The sequence below is a fragment of the Zalophus californianus genome, chromosome 1 (genome assembly GCF_009762305.2).
Source record: "Zalophus californianus isolate mZalCal1 chromosome 1, mZalCal1.pri.v2, whole genome shotgun sequence".
Lineage (NCBI taxonomy): Eukaryota > Metazoa > Chordata > Mammalia > Carnivora > Otariidae > Zalophus > Zalophus californianus.
Genome location: NC_045595.1, coordinates 212,842,665 through 212,862,745, shown reverse-complemented (window position 1 = coordinate 212,862,745; position 20,081 = coordinate 212,842,665). Strand labels below are relative to the sequence as shown.

General features: G+C 48.2%; 1 protein-coding gene across 4 annotated transcripts; it reads right to left on the bottom strand.

The window, feature by feature from the left end:
* Positions 1–7,802: 7,802 nt before the first annotated feature.
* Positions 7,803–18,913, bottom strand: NDUFV3 (NADH:ubiquinone oxidoreductase subunit V3). 4 transcript variants are annotated; one of them, XM_027586463.1, is made up of 4 exons: positions 18,774–18,913; positions 17,494–17,614; positions 10,181–11,284; positions 7,803–8,030 (listed from the first exon to the last, which is right to left on the bottom strand). In XM_027586463.1, exons 1-4 carry the CDS (start codon positions 18,819–18,821, stop codon positions 7,867–7,869), a joined length of 1,437 nt encoding a protein of 478 aa, XP_027442264.1. In that variant the 5' UTR covers positions 18,822–18,913; the 3' UTR covers positions 7,803–7,866. The 4 variants fall into 4 exon arrangements, with proteins under 4 accessions (XP_027442264.1, XP_027442266.1, XP_027442265.1 ...); XM_027586465.1 differs by having other exon boundaries at positions 10,181–10,541; positions 17,494–17,553; XM_027586464.2 differs by lacking the exon at positions 18,774–18,913 and adding an exon at positions 18,358–18,504.
* Positions 18,914–20,081: the final 1,168 nt, after the last annotated feature.

The window sequence follows — 20,081 nt, the reverse complement described above, 5'->3', positions numbered from 1 at the left end:
CGGCTCCTCCCCATTCCGCCTTTTATTGGTCTGTCATCATCACCCCTGCTGACAATGAATGGTTTCCTCCCTGGGAATATCACAAGGACCGTAGTCGCTGCCAGAATCCTTTGGCACGAAACTCCTCTCTGAGTCAGAGCCTAAGGCCATTAGTGAGGGGAGAACAGCTGCGGGGTGCACATCTGCGAGTCATTTGAAAATTTTATGAATAATAAAAACTATCCATTACACAGACTTATACATTATATATTAACCTGAAACCTCTACGATTACACTATCAACAGTCTCCTTTGGCGTATGCATTTTTTTCTAATGACACTCTAACTCCAATAATAAATTCGAATATCTAAAACGTTGTTCTCCAGTAACACTACATAAAATGTCCTACTCTGCACTGTCAGCTCTTTAAGAACAACAATAATAAATAGAGCATTCGCTGAAAAGACAAGAGAGAAATGGAAACCCCCAGAATGCTAAGAGCATGGAAAGAGAATTATGGTTTTAGGTTAAATAACCAAAAGACTGGGGGGAAAAATACAGAGAACGTCAAAAGCTGCTGAAAAATAAGCCTTAAAAACAGTTCAAGCACCATGAGCTCCGTGAGCTGCACCCCCTGAGTGCAGATGACCTTAGTTTGCAACCGTGTGTGTCTGCTGATAGCAGCGGGATGCTTTAGAGAAGGGACGAAGGGGGGACCCGAAAGGCAGGAGAAAGAAAGGGAACTGCTTTAAGAACCGTGCAGGCCAAGGCAGGGGCTCCTCCTGCAGAAGCACCTCGCTGAGGGCAGCGTGGAATGGTTCCGCTGCATCCCACAGCCACCGGAGCCTCGCTCGGGCCCTTCCTGCGCGCGGGTCTCAGACGGGGTCCTGGTCAGTTTTCAGGAATGCCTTTGCCCCCTTTCTTCTTCTCGTAAACTCTGTAGTTAACATTTTCACGCTCAGAAAACAGCACTTGGTGGCACAAAGCTTTGCATATTTCCAGGCATTAAACCTACATTCTTATTTTGTACCAGAACATCCTTTCTCTTCTGATTTCTCCCTTATTCCGGCTGCAGTGACTTGCCATATGTTCCAAAGAAGATGGTGTTTTATTTTGGCTTCCCCTGGCTGGCTCGGAGCTGAGGAGGGGATATTTTAAGCCCCACACTTAAAAATAAAAACCTTGGCAAGGCTTCCGATGAACTAAAAACTTCAAGAGATACTTGCAACCTGGGCTCTGATTAGCTTGGATTTTGTGAGATTTCAAAACCAGGGAAAGAAAGAGAAAAGAAAAGAAAAGAAAAGAAAAAAAAGAAAAGAAAAGAAAAGAAAAAAGAAAGAAAGGAAAAAGAAAGAAAGAAAGAAAGAAAGAAAGAAAGAAAGAAAGAAAGAAAGAAAGAAAGAAAGAAAGAAAGAAAGAAAGAAAGAAAGAAAGAAAGAAAGAAAGAAAGAAAGAAAGAGCTAGTGGGTGCCAACGTGGAAGGATTGGTCCTGCCCCGGGGGCAGGGCTGGAGTCCTCAGCCACTTGGCGCTCCTGCCAAGGGGGTCCAGGCGGGGGTCAGGCCTCGACTGCCGGTGACAGAGCTGAGAAACCTCCCTCCTCTCTTCCCACCTTCGCCCCTTTCATGCGTTTGCAAGCTGCTGGGTGCCTGTTTGAGACATTAGACTGGCACGCCTGCCCCTGGCTATGTTCTGTCCCCCGATTTGAACCCCCTGCTGCGTCCCTGCTGGGCTGGGGATCCAGCAGGTGGGGGCGACAGGAGAGACATTTCATCCTCTTTGGGTACGAAAAGCTGCTTCTTCACGGAGCCCAACAGCCTGCCTTCTGGGATGCCTGTCCCACGGTCTTCACCTCCACCCACAGTGGCCGAGGAAGGCGGTTTGTTGCCAACATTCCTGTTTGATTCCCACTGTGACTTAGGTTAGTACTGGATTTGCAAGCGCCCAACCCTGGATAAATGAGAGGTATCTGTACTATGCTATAGGACGCACGGCCCAGGGAGTTCGGAGGGAATGAGTCTGCACCCCTCATCTTCCGCTGCACTCTGCCGGCACAGTTGAGGCCCTGGAGGGCCCACCCCTGTCCCCCCCCCAGCAGCCTCCTCTCACTATGGGAGGCAGGCTGACTTTTCACCCATGTAGCAGCTGACCTGGCTGAATCAGCCCCGAGATGTATACGTTTCTGGGGCACCACGTAAAGCAGCACCTCCCAATGTTGGAGGAAGCCCCCGGAATTAGGGCACCCTGACCCCATGGTGGAGCTGTCCTCCCTGGCCTCACATATGTATTTCTGTTGAGAATAAAGTGAGCTGTGACCCCTGGATGTTTCAGCCTGTGGCAGGGTGCTGTGCATCCGGAGCCGCGGGTGTGAGATCGGCGGTCAGAGTGGCTCTTGCATCTCCTGTTAGGGAGAGGGTGAGGAGTGCCCAGACAGCCGAGCAGACACGGAAGAACCCTCACGGCACTGTCCGTCGGCCACAGAGCTCGAGTAGCATCCAATATCTGCAGAAAGCATGCGGGGAACACCAGCCCAGGGGCATCTTCTGCCATTTCGCCACAAGGAAGCATGTGTGCTCACTGACCGAGTCTGGGCTGCATGTGGTCTGTGATTTCAGGGAGACGGGGAAAAGTCCACACTGACTTCTGACAGATCACGGTAACATCCTCAAGTAAAAGGCACAGAATCGGGGCCCATGGAATGTTTTGTGGGTTCTCCAGACTTGTGGGGGAAACATAGCATTCATTTTTGCCAACTGAGAATTGAATCCGCATTCACTTTTTTTTAAGATTTTTTTTTAAAGATTTTTTTATTTATTTGACAGAGAGAGACACAGCGAGAGAGGGAACACAAGCAGGGGGAGTGGGAGAGGGAGAAGCAGGCTTCCCGCCGAGTAGGGAGCCCGATGCGGGGCTCGATCCCAGGACCCTGGGATCATGACCTGAGCCGGCAGACACTCAACCGACTGAGCCACCCAGGTGCCCCTCCATATTCACTTTTGACGTGGGGCAATCTTGCCTGCTGTCGCTCATTCCTTCCTACGTGTCCAGGTTAGATGTAGATCAACATCATAAGGGAGTGCTGTGGCTTTTAGTGTGAAGATGCCCTTGGCCATCACTAAGCCCTGAGTGTGAGCAAGTGGGACACTTATTCCTGCCCCGTGGGGGCATTCCCCACGGGAAGTGGGGCTACGGAGACAAGCTTCAGGCCAAGGCTTCCCACGGTCACCCAGTGTCACATTTGCAAATGCGGATCCCAATCACTGCAGACCACCTCCTCTCTCCACTCCAGCGTGGTCAGGCCCATTTGCCCTGTCTGGTGTTGGAGTGGCTGGGGCGTGTTGGGACCTGCCTGCCCGGGGGTGTACACTTAGTCTGGGCTTAGTGGGGTGTATTTATGGGTGCACACTGACTCCCCTGGGTAGCGAAGCTGCTGATAGCTGTCTGGTGTGGGAATGGTTTCCGTATTCCTGGTTCCCACTGAGTGGACTCGCCAGGCACTCCAATGTGAAGGTGGTGACCAGAGGGGATAGCGTGGTATGAACACATATGTGATCGCAAACACGGCTATGACCATGTCACGTGACCAGGAATGCGCAGCATGGCTATGAACGTGTGGCATGGCCACAAATGTGATGGGGCAGTGTCCTGAGACCTTGGCAACAGAAGTACCTGGGCGGGGGCGCGGAATGTGCGCGCAGGTTTTGAAGCACATGGAACAGAAGCTACTCAGTAGAAAATCCTTTTTAAAAAAAAATTGGGGGGGGGGCGCCTGGGTGGCTCAGTCGTTAAGAGTCTGCCTTCGGCTCAGGTCATGATCCCAGGGTCCTGGGATCGAGCCCCGCATCGGGCTCCCTGCTCAGTGGGAAGCCTGCTTCTCCCTCTCCCGCTCTCCCTGCTTGTGTTCCCTCTCTCACTCTATTAAATAAATAAAATCTTAAAAAAAAAAGAGGCCTCCAAATTCTATGAGCTTCAGGCCCCACAAAACCTGAATCCATCCTTGATAATTGGTCTAGACTTTTTTTTTTTTTGCCGTTAATTTTCATTGAACCCCTTCTAACCTTAAGTAATATGCATCCATGGATATAGGAACTAACTGAAAAAAAAAAGTTCCAATACATTTCACTAAGAAATGCATGTCCAATAAAATTGACTTTTTAAGTTTAGCAATGTTCATTAAAATTCGAATTTATTTATAAATAGGTTGATAAGATTTGTAAACAAAAGCTTTAAGAAAAATTAGGTTTTTATTAAGATTGAATTTTTGTGTCTCCCCCCTATGTTGACACCCTAAACCCCAATGTGCTGGTGACTGGAGGTGGGGCCTTTGGGAGGAAGCTAGGGTTGGATGAGGTTCTGAGGGTGGGGCCCTCAAGAAGGTTAGGCTCCCATTAAGAGAGACTCTAGAGAGCTTGCTCACGCCCATTCCCTGCAGTGTGAGGACACAGGAAGAAGGTGGCCATCCACAAGCCATGAACAGGGACCTTATCCACTGCCTCAGCCAGTACCTTGATCTCTGATGTCCAGAACTGAGAGACAACACACTTCTGTTGCTGAAGCCCCCGGTCATGGTGTTTTGTTATGGCGGCCGAGCTACCTAACACAGAGCCCAAGCTTCATGATTCAGCCCCCATCGTTGCTGTGTGTCCCCTCTCAAACCGTGGCCTGCAGCAGGATCCTCATCCGGGTCTTTGCATATTTCCATCCCAACACCTTTAAGACCACCCTGGGGACTTCCTGGTCACCTGTCAACATCTGGGGTAGACATCTTGTCCCACAGAGCTTTCTCTGATCAATACCCAGCTTCCTCTCTTCCCCAGACAGCACCTCTGCTATTAGTCTCTGCACATCACCTCGCATGACTTTCCATGTGCCTCCTTCCCGAGGCTGGGGCTTGGGAGAGGTCTTCACTGTCTTTGAACCCATGGCCCAGACCCAGGCCTAGCATACGGTGGGCATTTAGACCAGTGCTGGTTACAGGCCCAGGAGAGTGACATCGCTCTGGAAGGAACCCCACGTTAGCAGTTAATTCTTACACCTTAGTCTGTGTTTCAGATCCTTTCTAGAATAATAGACGGGTGGAGGGAAAAGGGACGGTGGTCAGGGAGAGGAGGCGGTAGAAGCTGGGTGCTGAGCACCTGATACATACCAGCGATCTGAGTGTCTAGCCCGCCCTTGTGTTAAGTTAGCCTCTGGAAGCCCCTTCAATACTGTGGCCCCTCAGAAACCCCTGCTCTCTGCCATTGCGAAAGGCCTACAGCTGAGAATGGGTTTCACATTTTTGAAAGGATTTTAAGAACACAAGACCGCACAGCAGTGACTGCATGGGGCAAGCCCCCAAATATTCCCTCTCCTGCCTTCACAGAAAACCTGCCGGCTCTGCTTTCCAGGAAGACACGCCCCGTGTCAGGCCTGAGGGTGCAGTAAGCTCTGTGGTGCTGGTGAACTCATTTTACAAACGTCTGATGGCTTCCCACGTGCAAGGTATGGGGCCGCTGCAGGATGGCGCTGGGTGGCCAGCTGTGAGCTGAGGAGCACCTCCTTGGGTTCTGGATGCTAGCTGAGAGACAGGCAGAGCACCAACCATTCACACATGAAGAAGCACATGCTTGGAAGCAGAATCAGAAAAGCCACACAATCATCTGCTGGGTTTATCAACCAGCTGCCAGTCAACATTAGGACAAGAATACGTGATAAGCGAGGGCTGGACTTCTGCTGTAGGTACTATCCTCTCAGTCCAAGGGTGTTTATTTTAATAGGTGGAAGAGAGCAAAAATCCAGAAAGATGCCACAGTTCAGGTGACAGGGAAAATCCAAAAGGAAATAAAATAATTACTTTAACTCAAACCTATTAAACTGGTTTAAGAGCCTTGTGGAGGGGTGCCTAGGTGGCTCAGTTGGTTGAGCGAAGGCTTTTTGGCTTCAGCTCAGGTCATGACCTCAGGGTCATGGGATCGAGCCCCCACCCCCCTGCTCAAGCTCCTTAGGCTCCTCGCTCAGGGAGAGTCCGCTTGGATTCTCTCTCCCTCTGCCCCTCCCCCCCCGCTTGCTCTCTCTTTTTCTCAATAAAATCTTAAAAAATGAAAAATGAAAAAAAGAAAAAATTTAAAACCTTGTGTAAACTGATGCAATACAAATGTTTGTGAATCACATCATTCATGGGATCGGTTTCTGGAAATCCATCTTAAGGAAACAATACAGAACACGGCATGAGTTATGGTCACACAGACGTTTCCGGCAGGGCTGAGAGCAGGGTAACAGCCTGGGTCCAGCACCTGGGCTCCGAGGGCCACCGTCGCACTACCAGTGGACGCACCACAGCGGGTCCTACACACACATCCGTGGTCAGCGCCCCTCGTGTTGGCTCTCCAGGGTTTTTGGAGGTCGGAGAGGGAACCAGCTCCCGGAGAGACTGGAAAATGACCAGGGAAAAACTGCATGCAAATGAAGATACACTCCTACTCATCGTTCGGTCAAGAGTGCCGGCCCCCACGGCGGGAGCAGGCCAGGGAAAGGCACCGTGGCTCTGCACTCCACCTCCCCGCCGCACGCCCCACGCGCGTCCCTGTGGCCAGTTTGTGAAGCCGGCTGGGACACGAAAACACCCAGCAGGAGAGCAAGCTCTGTGCCGTAGGGCGCCGTCCACCCGCAGCCCCCACCAGCGGGCAGGCGTGGGAAATGTTAGTAACGGAGTGCGGGTAGGGTGGCAAGGTGGATTCCCGGTATTTCCCGTTTCCCTTCTATTGGGTAACATGGTTTTACTACTTTTACAATTAAAAAATGTGATGAGAATCTCACCGAGGTGCTGAGCCCGCAGAAGCAGTAAGACGGAGGCAGATGATCACAACAGTAGTCTTCAATTTCGCTGTTCTTACCGGGACTAACATAAGCAATGCGGGATTACAGAAATGTGAGACGCGATTACAAATACACTATATTGTTTGCTGTAAACGGACTAGAGGTCAAGGACCAGAATTCAAACGAAGTGAGATAATGTAGTTTGGGCACATCAACAAGGGCCGCCGGAGAACAAAGCGGACCGTGAAAATGACACGGATTCGAGGAGGGGGCGGGGCTTCCCCTTCCGGCGGAGCTGTGCTGCCCTAACCCGCCCATCTTCCACGACCGCTCTTGCGGTCGGGGAGTAACCTCACCTCCACCTGTAACTTTCTCCCAGATGGTTTATTTCGTCCCCACACGGTGCGAGTGCAGACACACCGCCCGACGCACACCTGAGCCTGTTCACACCACTTACACCCCCAGGCATGTGAGTGACGTTACCATGAGCGTCGGAAGGTCACTCAGCCAACCCAGAATCCCTGTGTAGCCACAATAGCTCAGAGTCTGCGGTGGCCATCTGGGGACAGAGCTGCTCTACTGGACCCTACGAAACTTTCACCTCCCTAATCCCACCGCTGAAAACTTCCCTGAGTTTACATCTCAAACTTAATTCAGGTGAACAGAAGGACTCTGTTCCTTCTCTAACAATAAAGTGCTATATTTAATGTTTAATTCCTTTGCAGTACAGTAGTTAAAATTAGTAAAACTCCTAATTTTGCTTTATCAAGAACTAGGCCTACCAAATTAGAAGTTATCATTACATTTCTCAACACCTAGCTGGTGAAGCAGATTAACGTTAAACTGGCCAGGGACACAACACAGTGGGATCACAGTGATGGAAACTGCCTACAATTCTCTGAGGTTATGGATCATGGGAGAAAAATCCTTGTGTACAGATGTTTCTAAATGCATGCTGAATAAACAGAGAAGTGTTGTTAATTCACTGTTCACGGTAAAAGGGACACCGATTATACACGTCAGGCCTCATGACTGGAGCGGATTTTATTTCTGCTGCCCAGACACCGGAAGGTTTACTCTCTCAAGGGAGCGCTCAGTGGCGAGGTGACTCCCGTCCTGAAGAGGGCTGAGGCATCCTGAACTTGGACAGGTCCAGGTTGAGGTCTAAGAAGGTGTACGGGGTGTAGTCATGGTGCTGGAGGTTCCTGTACGTGGTGTTATCGAATGGCTCGGCAAGGCCAGCGGCTTGAGCAGGCTCTGTAGGGAAAAGCAAGGCCTGTGAGAACACGGGACAGAAAGTGCCTCCGCAGGGCACAGCTCACAGACACCTGCGCACCCAACATTCCTCACACACCCTGCCTGAAATAAACTAATTAGAAAAGCCTGTGAAAGCAAAAGGATCTTCAGAAGCCAAATCAAGGAAAATGTATTCTAAATCACACAGCCTTCACAATGGGGGCAATGGGATGGTTCTTACGATGTGTCCTAATACCTGACTTTGTATACTTTTAGGTCCTGTACTTGGCAGAATTTTGAAAATGCCTATAACAGTTATGAAGGGACTATCAGGCCACTTAAAGATGCAAGAAAAAAAAACGGATCTATTAGAAATAAACCATTTACAGAAAGCAGGAGCTTTAAGTTAAGCCTGTTAAGTCTCTGGATACAAGAAAATTAGATAGACCCTGTTGTAATAACATAACAACCAACTTAAGGGGAAATGGAAATGAGGTGTATAGTTTTCAACTTTTTCTGAAAAAGTTGTTGGTATACTTTAGATTCAGATTAAAATATACAAACTAGATTTTATTTCTTTTCGTGGACAAAGAATGTTTGGTAATGGTAGAACTAAAAGTGTGTGGTTGAAGCAAAAGAAATGCAGCTCTCCTGCCCCAGGCCAGGCGGTAAGAGGCGGGAGGTGTGGCTTGTGGGGGTAGCGGGAGGAGGGCCGGGTGATGTGCCTGCTGATCCTAGACTTCTGCCACCGGGACTCTCCCAACTTCTACATGGGCTGCACAGAAAATAACCTAAATAGTTTCCCTATTTGAATTCATATCAAAAGCTTTGTTTTTATGTGTTCAGTTGTATTAAACAAAAACGATGTCTTATTCAGACCTGACATCTTCCCAATCTCAAGGAGCAGAGACTCCCAATGCGGGGTAGCGACATCTTCAAAGCAGATACAGGGATGGTGTTAACTGAAGGGAAATGTGGGTTCAAAAAACTTGTATGAAATCAATCCCGCCAGAGGGCAAGGGGCCAGGCGGCGGGAGCAGGAAGACTCAGGGACACCCGCCAATGGGCTGTGCTCCAGGGCGGTGGTGGCCTTAGCCTCCAAAGGGCATAAGGGATGCGGGCAAAAGAACACGTTCGTGAAAAATTAGAAGCAAACTGTTTTCAAAATGGTTTGCAAGTGAAAACCCTGTCATCATCCTGAAGGTTTGGGCTTTCCTCTCCAGTTCATAGCAGAATGACTGAAGCAGTACAATCAGGAAATGCGGTTCTTGATGTTTTGACCAGTCTGGCAAGCATGGGGACTTTTGCATATTAATGAAAGAGGGAGAAAAATGGAGGGAAGAAAACACATAAATTCTGTCCACATAACCAGTAACCAGTAACAATGATCACGTAACGTCAAGCAAGGGGGAGGCTTTAGGAAGACTACGGAGCAAACAGGAAGGGGCCGGGTTTGTTAGTAATGCATTTTACAGGCATTCTGCGGAGCCAGGCTCTGAACCCGGAGCCCGCCCTCCCTGCGTCGCCAGGACCCACCGACTGCACACGCCCTCTATAACCGTGCACCGCCAGAGGGCAGCATAAAAGGAATAAAATACTAAACGTTTATGACAGCAAAATAGCCCTTCCTAAAAACTCAGTACGGAAAAACAAAGCAGCCCACTGTGTTTTCCGGGTGAATCAGAGAAGGAAACGTCAGCCAGTGGAAATAAGACGGAAGCGGCTCCGGGCTGCCCCTGGGTCTCTCCCTGCTCTAATTCCTAACACGTGGATTGCCTCTCACTAAGGAATGTGAAGGCAAGGCTCTGAGCAGCAGCCCTTCAGACCCTCCCAGCAGGGCGAGCACTGCCCAAGGGAGTCACCCGGGACCCCTTCCGCGGAGAAGAGGCTCGGCAGGGTCACGAAACGGACCCGTGGACCGCCTCCAAAGTTAAGGGAGGTGCCGGGGGGCAGAAATGACCCAACGCTCCCACTTCCCCTGCAGAGTAAGCGGAAAGTGCCCCAGGGGCTGTGCTAAGGTGTGCAGTATTCACAATCACGACCGCCGGGACGGGCCGGCTTCTACCGCGGGGGCTGACTACCTGGAAGCTTCTGCACACCGCATGGGCCTTCAGCGGCCCGCCACCCGCACAGAAAAGGAGGTTCTCAAGGGAGCACAAGTCAAGCTGTACCCTGTGTGTCATCCGGCTCTTCCAGGCGAGGCACCGACTCTACAGCCATCTCGTCTTTTCCCTCAAGCTCCAGCCCTGTGGTCTTTTCCTCGAAAACGCCTTCCTTTGGAACAGGACCTGGCTTCAGAGGTCGTCCTGGTACCTGGTCTTCCAAAATCTCTTTAGCCTTCAGGATTCCTCCTGTTACCAGCTTTCCGGAACTTTCCTTGTCAACGGGGGGAAATGCCACCTCTCCACCATGTTCCAATACCTGTTTTTCCAAATGCCTTTCTCTGGTCGCAGGAGGTGAGTGCAGCTGTCCTGCCGCTCTAATTTCTTTGGTTCCTTCAGACAGCTGCACGGGCGCCGGGCTGCCAGCCAGCTGTGTAGACGATACGGATTTTGTATGGTCAGGTAAGACTTGTTTAACTTTAAGTGGCATTTGACTTCCTTTATCTTTTTCACTTGATCTAAATATTTTCTCCATTTGTTTTTCCTTGACATTTTGCTTCATAAACTCTTTATCTGCTTGTAACTTGGGTGTTGTGGTTTTTGGTTTAGTGTCTTTTCTGTCCTCTAATGGCTTCACAGTGGGCCCTTTCTTCTTTGCCTGGCGGGGTCTCTCTGGAGGGCTGAGGTCTGGCTGTCCCTGCTGTGCCTGGGTCTTCTCTTTGGCTGAGGTTGCAATTTTGGAGGCTCTGTTTTCAAGGGAACGGGAGGCCTGCGGTTTGGGAAGCCCTCCTTTGCCCTTGCTCGTCATCTGAGGATCAACCTTGGAGGCGCCACCCTCCTCATCAGACTCTGAGTCGGAGGAGCTAGATGAACAGGATGATGAATCGTCTGTCCCTCCCCTGTTCTCCTGAAGAGCTTCTGAATCCGAACCCTGTTTTCTGAATGGAGGCAGAACTTTCTGAGGAAACTCTACCAAAGTCTTTCTTGACAAAAACTCTGGAACCCCTTCATCTGTGAATAGCATGCTATCATCGGGACTGGGGCGAGGGCTAGCTACCATCCCGCCCTGATTCACAACTGATGGGTAAGAACTGGGTGAAGACAAGTTTTTGGACAATTCAGCTGCTGTTGGGGTGGCTAGTAGCTTGCCCCTCTCCTTTGGTTCCACTACATCTAGGAAATGGCATAAAGAGGAATATTATTTTCAATATTTTGTAAAACAATCTAAATTCATCAGTAAGTCACAGACATTTCATTACTAACAGCTTGTTATTATAATATCTTCAATGTAATTATCCTAAGAAATGTTCCACGGGAATGCATTCTTAGGTCAAAGCCAAGCCACATGACAAGAGAACAGTAAGAAATATATGTTTTTCTTTGCAGCTGAAAAATTTAAAAACAGGGATTTTTACCAACAGAAGTAACAAACTTGTCTCCACTTTTCACAATGAGAGCTTCTTTTGATCATTTTTAAACTACTATTTCATCCAAATTTCAAACGGTTAAACTATAAGATATTTCCAAATGACTACTGCAGGTTTTAGAAATGTGTAATTTCTTGGGGTGCCTGGATGGCTCAGTTGGTTAAGCGACTACCTTCGGCTCAGGTCATGATCCTGGAGTCCTGGGATCAAGTCCCACATTGGGTAGCCTGCTTCTCCCTCTGACCCTCTCCCCTCTTATGCAGTTTCTCTCTCTCTCTCAAATAAATAAATGAAATCTTTAAAAAAAAATGTAATTTCTTAAATCTTTAAAAAATTGATGCTTCTCAAATATTAAGAAAGTCATCCATACCGGATGAGCCTGAACTTTCTGAACAAAACAGCAGAGCAGAACAGGGACAAGAGCCTGGTTTGCATCATTTGGGTGTGTGCATGCATGTGTGTGAGCGCTGGGGGGGTCATGGGGTGGGAAGAATTTCATTCAAATGAACGTGTCCCATGGGGAAGAGAAGTCCTTCAAAATCACAAGTCATTTGGGGACTTCTTTAGCCAGAGAAAACTATTACACGACCAAAAAAGTCTAAAATAACTTGATGTGTGTATCATTGGAAACAACAGGTTTTAAGCTGAAAAAAAAAAAAAAAGAATAATTGCTAATATAAAACCCTTGCATTTTGTAGAGTCAATTATTAAAAAAATAAAATTGCATAGTACATTGATTAGAACCAACTTCATTCAATTTTCTCAGGTGGTAAATCTTTTCTAACCATACAGATTTGAGGAAAAATATAAGACAAGTGTTTCTAAGTTAAAATTACTTTCCAAATCTAAAGCAAATCTTAAAAATACATTACAGATGAGCAAACTCCAAATGCAGAGTCTATTTTCAAGTGTAGGAGTGTATTTGATACTGAAGAGATTTCAATCCTACTTCTCTCAAGTGGAAAAAATGTATTCCTAACTTCACTGTCTTACCAGTATCCACAACAGGTTCTCACTGTTTTCTGAGCTCAGGGACCTGCACGTGACAGAATGACAGGAAATGATCACAGAAAATGGAGGAGTAACCACAAATCAGAAATGGGCCACAGAGAGGAAAATGGGCAGTGTGAAAGGGCAGGACGGCACAGCCAGAGCAGAGTGACTGTTCACACCTACCACCTGCACCACCACCTCCACCATCACCTCCCCCTCCGCCATCATCTCCCCTAGCAAGAGCGGCGCCAGCAGCACTACCTCCTCCATGCCACATCTGAGGCTGTGGCCACCTACCAGCCCAGAATCTGCATTCTGAATGCCGAGCAGGTGTTGATGCAGCTCTCAGAACTCACACAGAACTCCAGGATCACATTAAACATAAAAATGAGGCAAAGGAGTGTACATGCAGTTGAACTTTCTCTCTCTCCAAACTCTACCTGAATCAGCTCAGAAACTCCTAGTGGCCCTCACACCCCCCAGCCTGCTCACCTCTATCATTCATCCATGTTTAATGTGGAATCTAAATTTTCCAAGTATGAAAAATTAAGTTAAAATAAGGCGCATCTTAGATAGGCTGCTTTGAATAGAAAAGTTACAATGCCTAAATCTTCCCAAATATGTTGTGGAGATTTAAAAAACTGCAAATAAGTTATCAAAATCACATTATAGGTTGGTTTATCATCTACTGAAAATGGAAAGAAAATTTCAAATGGGATCAACAGTGATATCATTTAGAAATTCTGTTTGAAAAGGAAATTTCTATTATATGAAATAAGAATGTTTTAAGGTTTTTTATTCATGCTAAATTATTGGAAGAATTTCACAGAAAGGCTAATAGACTAAAACAGAGTAATGCATTTTGCCTTTTTTTTAGATTTTATTTATTTATTTGACAGAGACACAGCGAGAAAGGGAACACAAGCAGGGGGAGTGGGAGAGGGAGAAGCAGGCTTCCCGCAGAGCAGGGAGCCCGATGCAGGGCTCGATCCCAGGACCCTGGGATCATAACCCGAGCCGAAGGCAAACGCTAAACAACTAAGCCACCCAGGTGCTCCGCATTTTATTTTTTTTTAAAAAATATTTTATTTATTTGAGAGAGAAAGAGAGCAAGAGAGCATGAGCTGGGGGGAGGGGCAGAGGGAAAGGGAGAAGCAGACTCCCACTGAGCAAGGAGCCTGATGTGGGGACTTGATCCCAGGACCCCGAAATCATGACCTGAGCTGAAGGCAGATGCTTCACCGAATGAGCCACCCAGGTGCCCCTGCATTTTGCTTTTTAATGACAGCCAATTTCTGACCTTCTGCAGCCCGGACCCAGTGTCCTCTTGTGACTCAGAAGGAAGTTGCCGCAATGATCTGGAGCTGCCACTAGTAACTGCTGTTCCAGAGTCTGCGCCCAACCATGCAGCGCAGAATGAGGTCACCCGAAAACAGCCCTCTCATGTAGAGGAACGAGGGCTCTCACTTTATGACCCTACTGGTTTGTTTACATGAAGTCTCTTCTATCTAGAGGCAGGGTGCCCATACACTCTATGTTTTAGTTTGATGCTGACCTTCCTTGAAAATCATATGAAAGCACAACGCTACTTAAATAAGTCTAGCCGCGGAGGCCTGTCTCACAGCACAAGCCGGGGACTTTTGTGGACTGTTTCTACTCTGTCAGAGATCATATAAATGACCATAACAGCCTACGCACAATAAAGGCCTACAAACTCTAGTAACAACACCGAGAGAAGTCCTACTGCTTCTCTATCTCCTCTCAAAACAGAACTTAACATTTCCCGAATCTCTTTTCTGCTCAGTTGAAAAGTGAGGGCATGACCTTCAAGTTTTTAGTGGTCTCCCTATCAAAGCTTTTTTTTTTTTTAAGATTTTATTTTTAAGTATAACCTCTACACCCAATGTGAGGCTTGAACTTACAAGCCCGAGATGAAGAGTCGTGTGCTCCCTGACTGAGCCAGCCGAGCACCCCTAGTGGTCTCCTTATTAAAGCAAAAATGACTATTGGTGTTTGAAATGGATTAGCCACCTTAGAATTCTTCCGTATCTTCTCACTGGGTCACAAAACTAATCTTGGAAACAAAGCATATTCAAAAACAAACGCACATTTTGACAACATGAAGGAATCAGTTACTCAAATTTTATATGCTAATTAAAACTTGTTTTTAGATGTACAGGGCTATAAAGTTTGTTGTTGTTTTTTTTAATGAATACATGAGAATCTAGATTTTTTTCAGAGGCAAGACAGCACAGTGATTAAAACCACAGACAGTGAGGCCTTACTACCTGGGTTCATGACCAGCTCCGCTGCAGACGTATGTGTGACCCTGAGCAGCTCACGGCTCTCTTCCCTCTATTTTTTCATCTACGTTGCAGGGATACTACTAGCATCGACTCACGGGGTTGTGAGGACCAGACAAGAGACTATATGGAGTGCTTGGAACAGTGGCTGGCACCGTTGGTTAGGATTAAATACAAAGAATCCCTATTTCCAGAGATTCCTCACTTTTCAAACTGAAATAAGGACTTGAAATGGATAATTAACTTTGGCTTCCTGACAGATTCTTTAAAAAGCGACACAGAAGTTATTTAGTCAATGATTTAATACTGATGGTGGCAGAACTCAGCCCAGTGCCTGGATTCAAAGGAACACCAAAGCCAGGGAGCCAGGTGGTTCTGCGGGAGGGGGGACCTACCAGGAGACCCTGGACTCATATCTGCACTGGTGGGTCCCCTCAGGAAGGAAGCATGTGCCACAAGAAGCTGGAGCTCCAGACAGAATGAGGCAGAAGGCGTTCTGTAATACCCGGGTCCTGACTCTGAGGCAGACCCTTTGACTAGAGATGGGACCCCAAGGATGAGTGCTTAGGGACCGGTCTGCACGCAGGCAACTTCTGTTAGAGCTTGGACAGGGGTTTAAGCTGGCAATGTGCCACTAGCAGGCAAAAAGCATTTGTGCATCTGACACTCAACTGATCTTTTAAGTACTGACACTTCGGATAGACATGGAGACCTGCACACGTCAATTTAGAAGCATCTTCATACACGGATTAAAATTATTATTATTTTTTTATAATGATAGTTTTTGTCTTTTTTTTTTTAAAGATTTTATTTATTTATTTGACACGGAGAGAGAGAGAGACAGCGAGAGAGGGAACACAAGCAGGGGGAGTGGGAGAGGGAGAAGCAGGCTTCCTGCCGAGCAGAGAGCCCGATGTGGGGCTCGATCTCAGGATCCTGGGATCATGACCTGACCTGAAGGCAGCCGCTTAACGACTGAGCCACGCAGGCGCCCCTAAAATTATTGTTAAATTATGGGATACAAATGTAATGTACATTAGAGACAGTGTGGTTCTGGATCCTGTCTTCCCACCTGGAAGCACTCTATGATGGACACAGCATGCACGCGCATCTCTCGCTGGCCCCACTCTGGCAGGGAGGTGCTGCGTCCAGGGGCGGAAACGACACAGGTCCAAGCCCAACTCCCAGCTCAGTGCACCCTTCTCATAACTGCACCCAGAACTGTCCCATGACCCAGCACCCCGTTCCACTCACATATCCCCCATTAGTTCAGTGTCGTAAACCCGGGAGGTAGGAGGGCAGACACAAGACTAAAGTTCACCAAAGGCAGCGGTAACGTCAGTAATGAGAGGCAACTAATCATCAGTAAACACTGAAAGAGTGTCAAAAACGTGCCAGGCATAATGCAGAGTTGAACTGACATTCTGGCTGTAAACGTTTTTTTAGGAGTGATCATGGCCTTCTGGTTTCATTAAAAAAAAAAAAAAAAAAGAAAGAAAAAGAAAGAAAGAAAGAACACTGGATTTAAAACTGGACTGAGTTAAACAGAGTTCGCCTGAGCTGAATTCAGGCCTCCAGGGAACGAGCCACCATCAGGAAGGGGTGTTTCCGCAATCGATGGGGCATGAAAGGCAGTCAGGGGCTAGCACACTCAACAGGGCCAATATTTTAAATGCTATCGATGGTTTTGTGTGCACTCCAAGGAGGGATAAAACAAAAAATATCTCAGCACTTTCAAATATTCAAACTGAGGAAATGGTAAATGATGAAAATAAGACAAACTCAAATTATCATTCTGAACCACACATAAAAGTCAAGGGTTTGCAGAGACTGTACATACACATCTTTCATTTTTTTATTTTTTTTAAGATTTTGAGTAATCTCTACACCCAATGTGGGGCTCAAACTCACAACCTGGAGATGGAGAGTCGCATGCTCCAGGGACTGAACCAGCCAGATGCCCCTATAATCAGTTATTAGTAATGAACAGGGAGTAGAAAATAAAATTCCCAAAAGTATTTAAAATATACTGTCGCACTTTCTATTTTCCTTCCACGAGGATATGCTACATTGGTATTCAGGAGGGAAAAGAAAGTAAAAACCAGCAATAACAATCAAAATGACTATGAAAAGAGCTGGAAACAGATCAGACATCATGCTTCATCAAAGTAAGTTGTAATGGAGAACGGTGCCTGCCCTTAACTCCCTCTCCACGGTCATAAAAAGATGCCTGCAACTCTGGACCATGGCCAACCAAAGTCTGGGAAGCCACATATGAGTTTCAGAGACACTGAGAAAAGCCACAACTGGGGGAAGAAAAGCAAGGTGGGGTTCAGAGCTACCACGGGAGTGTGGGATCTGTACTTGGGCCCTCTAAACGCCCCCGCCTTTGCACTCTGCATCCCCTTGCTGCGTGTTAGAGTATGGCACTTAGAAAACACAAGCAGAACTGGTTCAGGGCTAAATATTGAGTCAAAAGGCTGTTACACGACTGATACGTTTGGTCTAAAATCCATCACAGATCTTATGTCTATAATCTGGACACTGCTGGAAATGAAGATTTAAATTACGTAGTTAGTAAAACTTTTCATGCTTGGAAAGCACATTGATTTATTTGCTTTGCATTCTCTTTCACTTATGACTATCATTAAAATCTTACTTTTTGGTGGACTTTGCCTCTTGGAATTCGGTGGCAGTCCCTTTTCACTCTTCCCTGATTCTGCAGAAAGAGAAACCGTGGAAGCAAGTCCTCGAAACACTCGTGCTTCTAGGAGCATTGTCTGACAGAAGAATTAACAAATATGGACATTTTAGAGTAATGCCATTTAGAAGCTGTTACAACACAGAAATACTATGTGTTATTACTAAGCATTCATATGGTATATTTCTCATAGTTATTACAATTTCCATAACATATGTGTTATGGAAATTTTGGAAAATACAAAAAAAGCTGCAAAAAAACCCCCACAGGACAGTCATTATTAACTATGTAACTCCAAGAAAAGTCAAAACAGAGCTTCTCCCGTGCACACTTTTTGTAGTCCCCAATTACCTATTAAACAAAAAATACTGATTTTTTTTTTTGTAAAATGTTTTCCTATACTTAGAACGCTAAGTAGAAGAAATACTATTTGGCTGTTAATAATGATGTAGACGAATAGTAACTGCTTCTGAACTGTTTATATCGTAAGTGGCAAACACCTTATAAACTGATAATTCAGTTAGCATGTATTTACTAAAAGCTGCTGTGTGCTGAGCACTTTTCTAGAAGCTGGATAAAGAACAGAGGTGCCTCTCCTATGTATGTGAAGGTAAAAATATGTTTTCTATGTTTATGACTGCAAGTACGTGTCTATGTGTACCCATGAGAGCTGAAACAAACATTTGGAAGCAGGTATTTCAAGGACTAAATCGTGGGCTCTCTGAAACAGATAACCCCCAACTATCTATACTCTCCTTTACAATGAACAGTTAGTGCTTTTTGTAATAAGAGCCGTTTAAAATTTTAGTTAAGTGGCCTTACATTTTTTTCTATATGGAAAAAGCAAGCCCTTCTTCCTTCCTCTTTTCACAGACGGGGTAATGTAAGCTGACTTCCCAGTGGCTGCCCGGTAGGTCACCAGGTGAACCCGGTACCTGAAAGTTCCCCCCTCTCCCGGCTAAACAAGAGGTGAAGACGCTGTCCTTAACGGTTCTGACACCTGGGAGCCCTCGCACCTGCCCTGTGGCCCCGGCCCCGCGCGCCTGGCGCTCCCCAGGTGGTCGGGGTCCGCCAAGGGGCTGTGGCCGGGCTCAGTGCCCGCTCGCCGGCCCCCCAGGCCCGCCCCACGGCCACTTGCTCCGGCCCGGGGTCCTCTCCTGCACCCGGGAGGCGGGTCAACGGCCGGAGATGGCCCTGGCCCTGCACGGCCTCCCCCCGCCGGCCCGGCTCCCCTTTACCTTCAGCGCCCCGGACCGTCCTTGCCGCAGCATAAGCGAGGCCGCCATGACGGTGACACGGGGGAACGCCGGGCGAGGGCCGGACGGGCCGGAGGTCGCACCCGGACTGACGCCACCGCTGCGCGCGCTCCACAGCCGAGCTTCCGCCCCTGCGCCGAGGGCACCAATCACAGGCAGGCACGGGGGCGGGGCGGAGCGGGGCAGAGGCAGGGTTCTGCGGGCGCATCCCAGCAGCCTCCGGGCTTCCAGCTCGGCGCCCCAGGCCACGCCCCCAGGTGGAGCTGCCAATCAGCGGCGGGGCGGTTCTCGCCCGAGCAGCCCCGGGGCTGGCTGCGCGCGTGGCGGTGGGAGTGAACTTGCGGTGTCGTTGTCTCCGGAGGGCGGGCGCGACGTTTGCCAGTGTCTCTTCCCCAGGTGCACAGACTTCAGACCGGGCCCTGGCGATCTCTGGCCCTGACCCGAAGTCGTCGGTTTGGTGGCCCCGCGGCACGTTAGATGCGGGCCTCAGCGCTCGTCCGGCCTCTCTCGGCTGCCACTGGGCGGTGTCAGGTCGGACCCATCCTGCGATGCACACGGTCAGCAGTGGTCACCGCTGTTCATTGCCCATCCTGCCGGCCACCTCGGGCGGGACCGTGGGCACGCCTTGAGCCCATGACAGCACCGGTGCCGGAGCTAGGCGTGTCAGAAATGCAAGCTTTATTTTACCTGAATGTTTATGGCTTGCAGTGCAAAGACTTCCCCCAAAGTAAGGCGTAATAGCGGAGCAGGCGTAGTTACTGACCCCTCGCTCCGTTATTGATCGTGTCCCCCTACCCCCACTCCTGCCTTGTCCAGTGCTTCCTAGAAGATGAACGTGCCCGCTCCTCTGACTCCACTCGGGCTAAGTGACTTATTCGGGTGGCAAGATAAATGGGCAGAAACAGGTCCCCCCAGACCCTTATCAAAGGGGACTCTGGAGCCCTGTGAATGCAATGCGCCCTGCCACCAGTCATCCAGGGAGGCAGAGGGACAATCTGAGGTCTTAGGATAATAATGAGAAAGTGGTCCTTGGTCTCTCCAGGAGAAGGGAAAACCTTGATAACAGAATTATCCTTTAAAATTTTTTTTATTTATTTGAGAGAGAGAGAACAAGTGGGGGAGGGGGCAGAAGGAGAGGGAGAAGCAGGCTCCCCGTTGAGCAGGGAGCCAGACACAGGGCTCTGTCCCAGGACCCTGGAATCATGACCTGAGCAGAAGGCAGACACTTAACCCAGTGAGCCACCCAGGTGCCCCAACAGAATTATCCTTTACTCAAACCAAATTCACTCT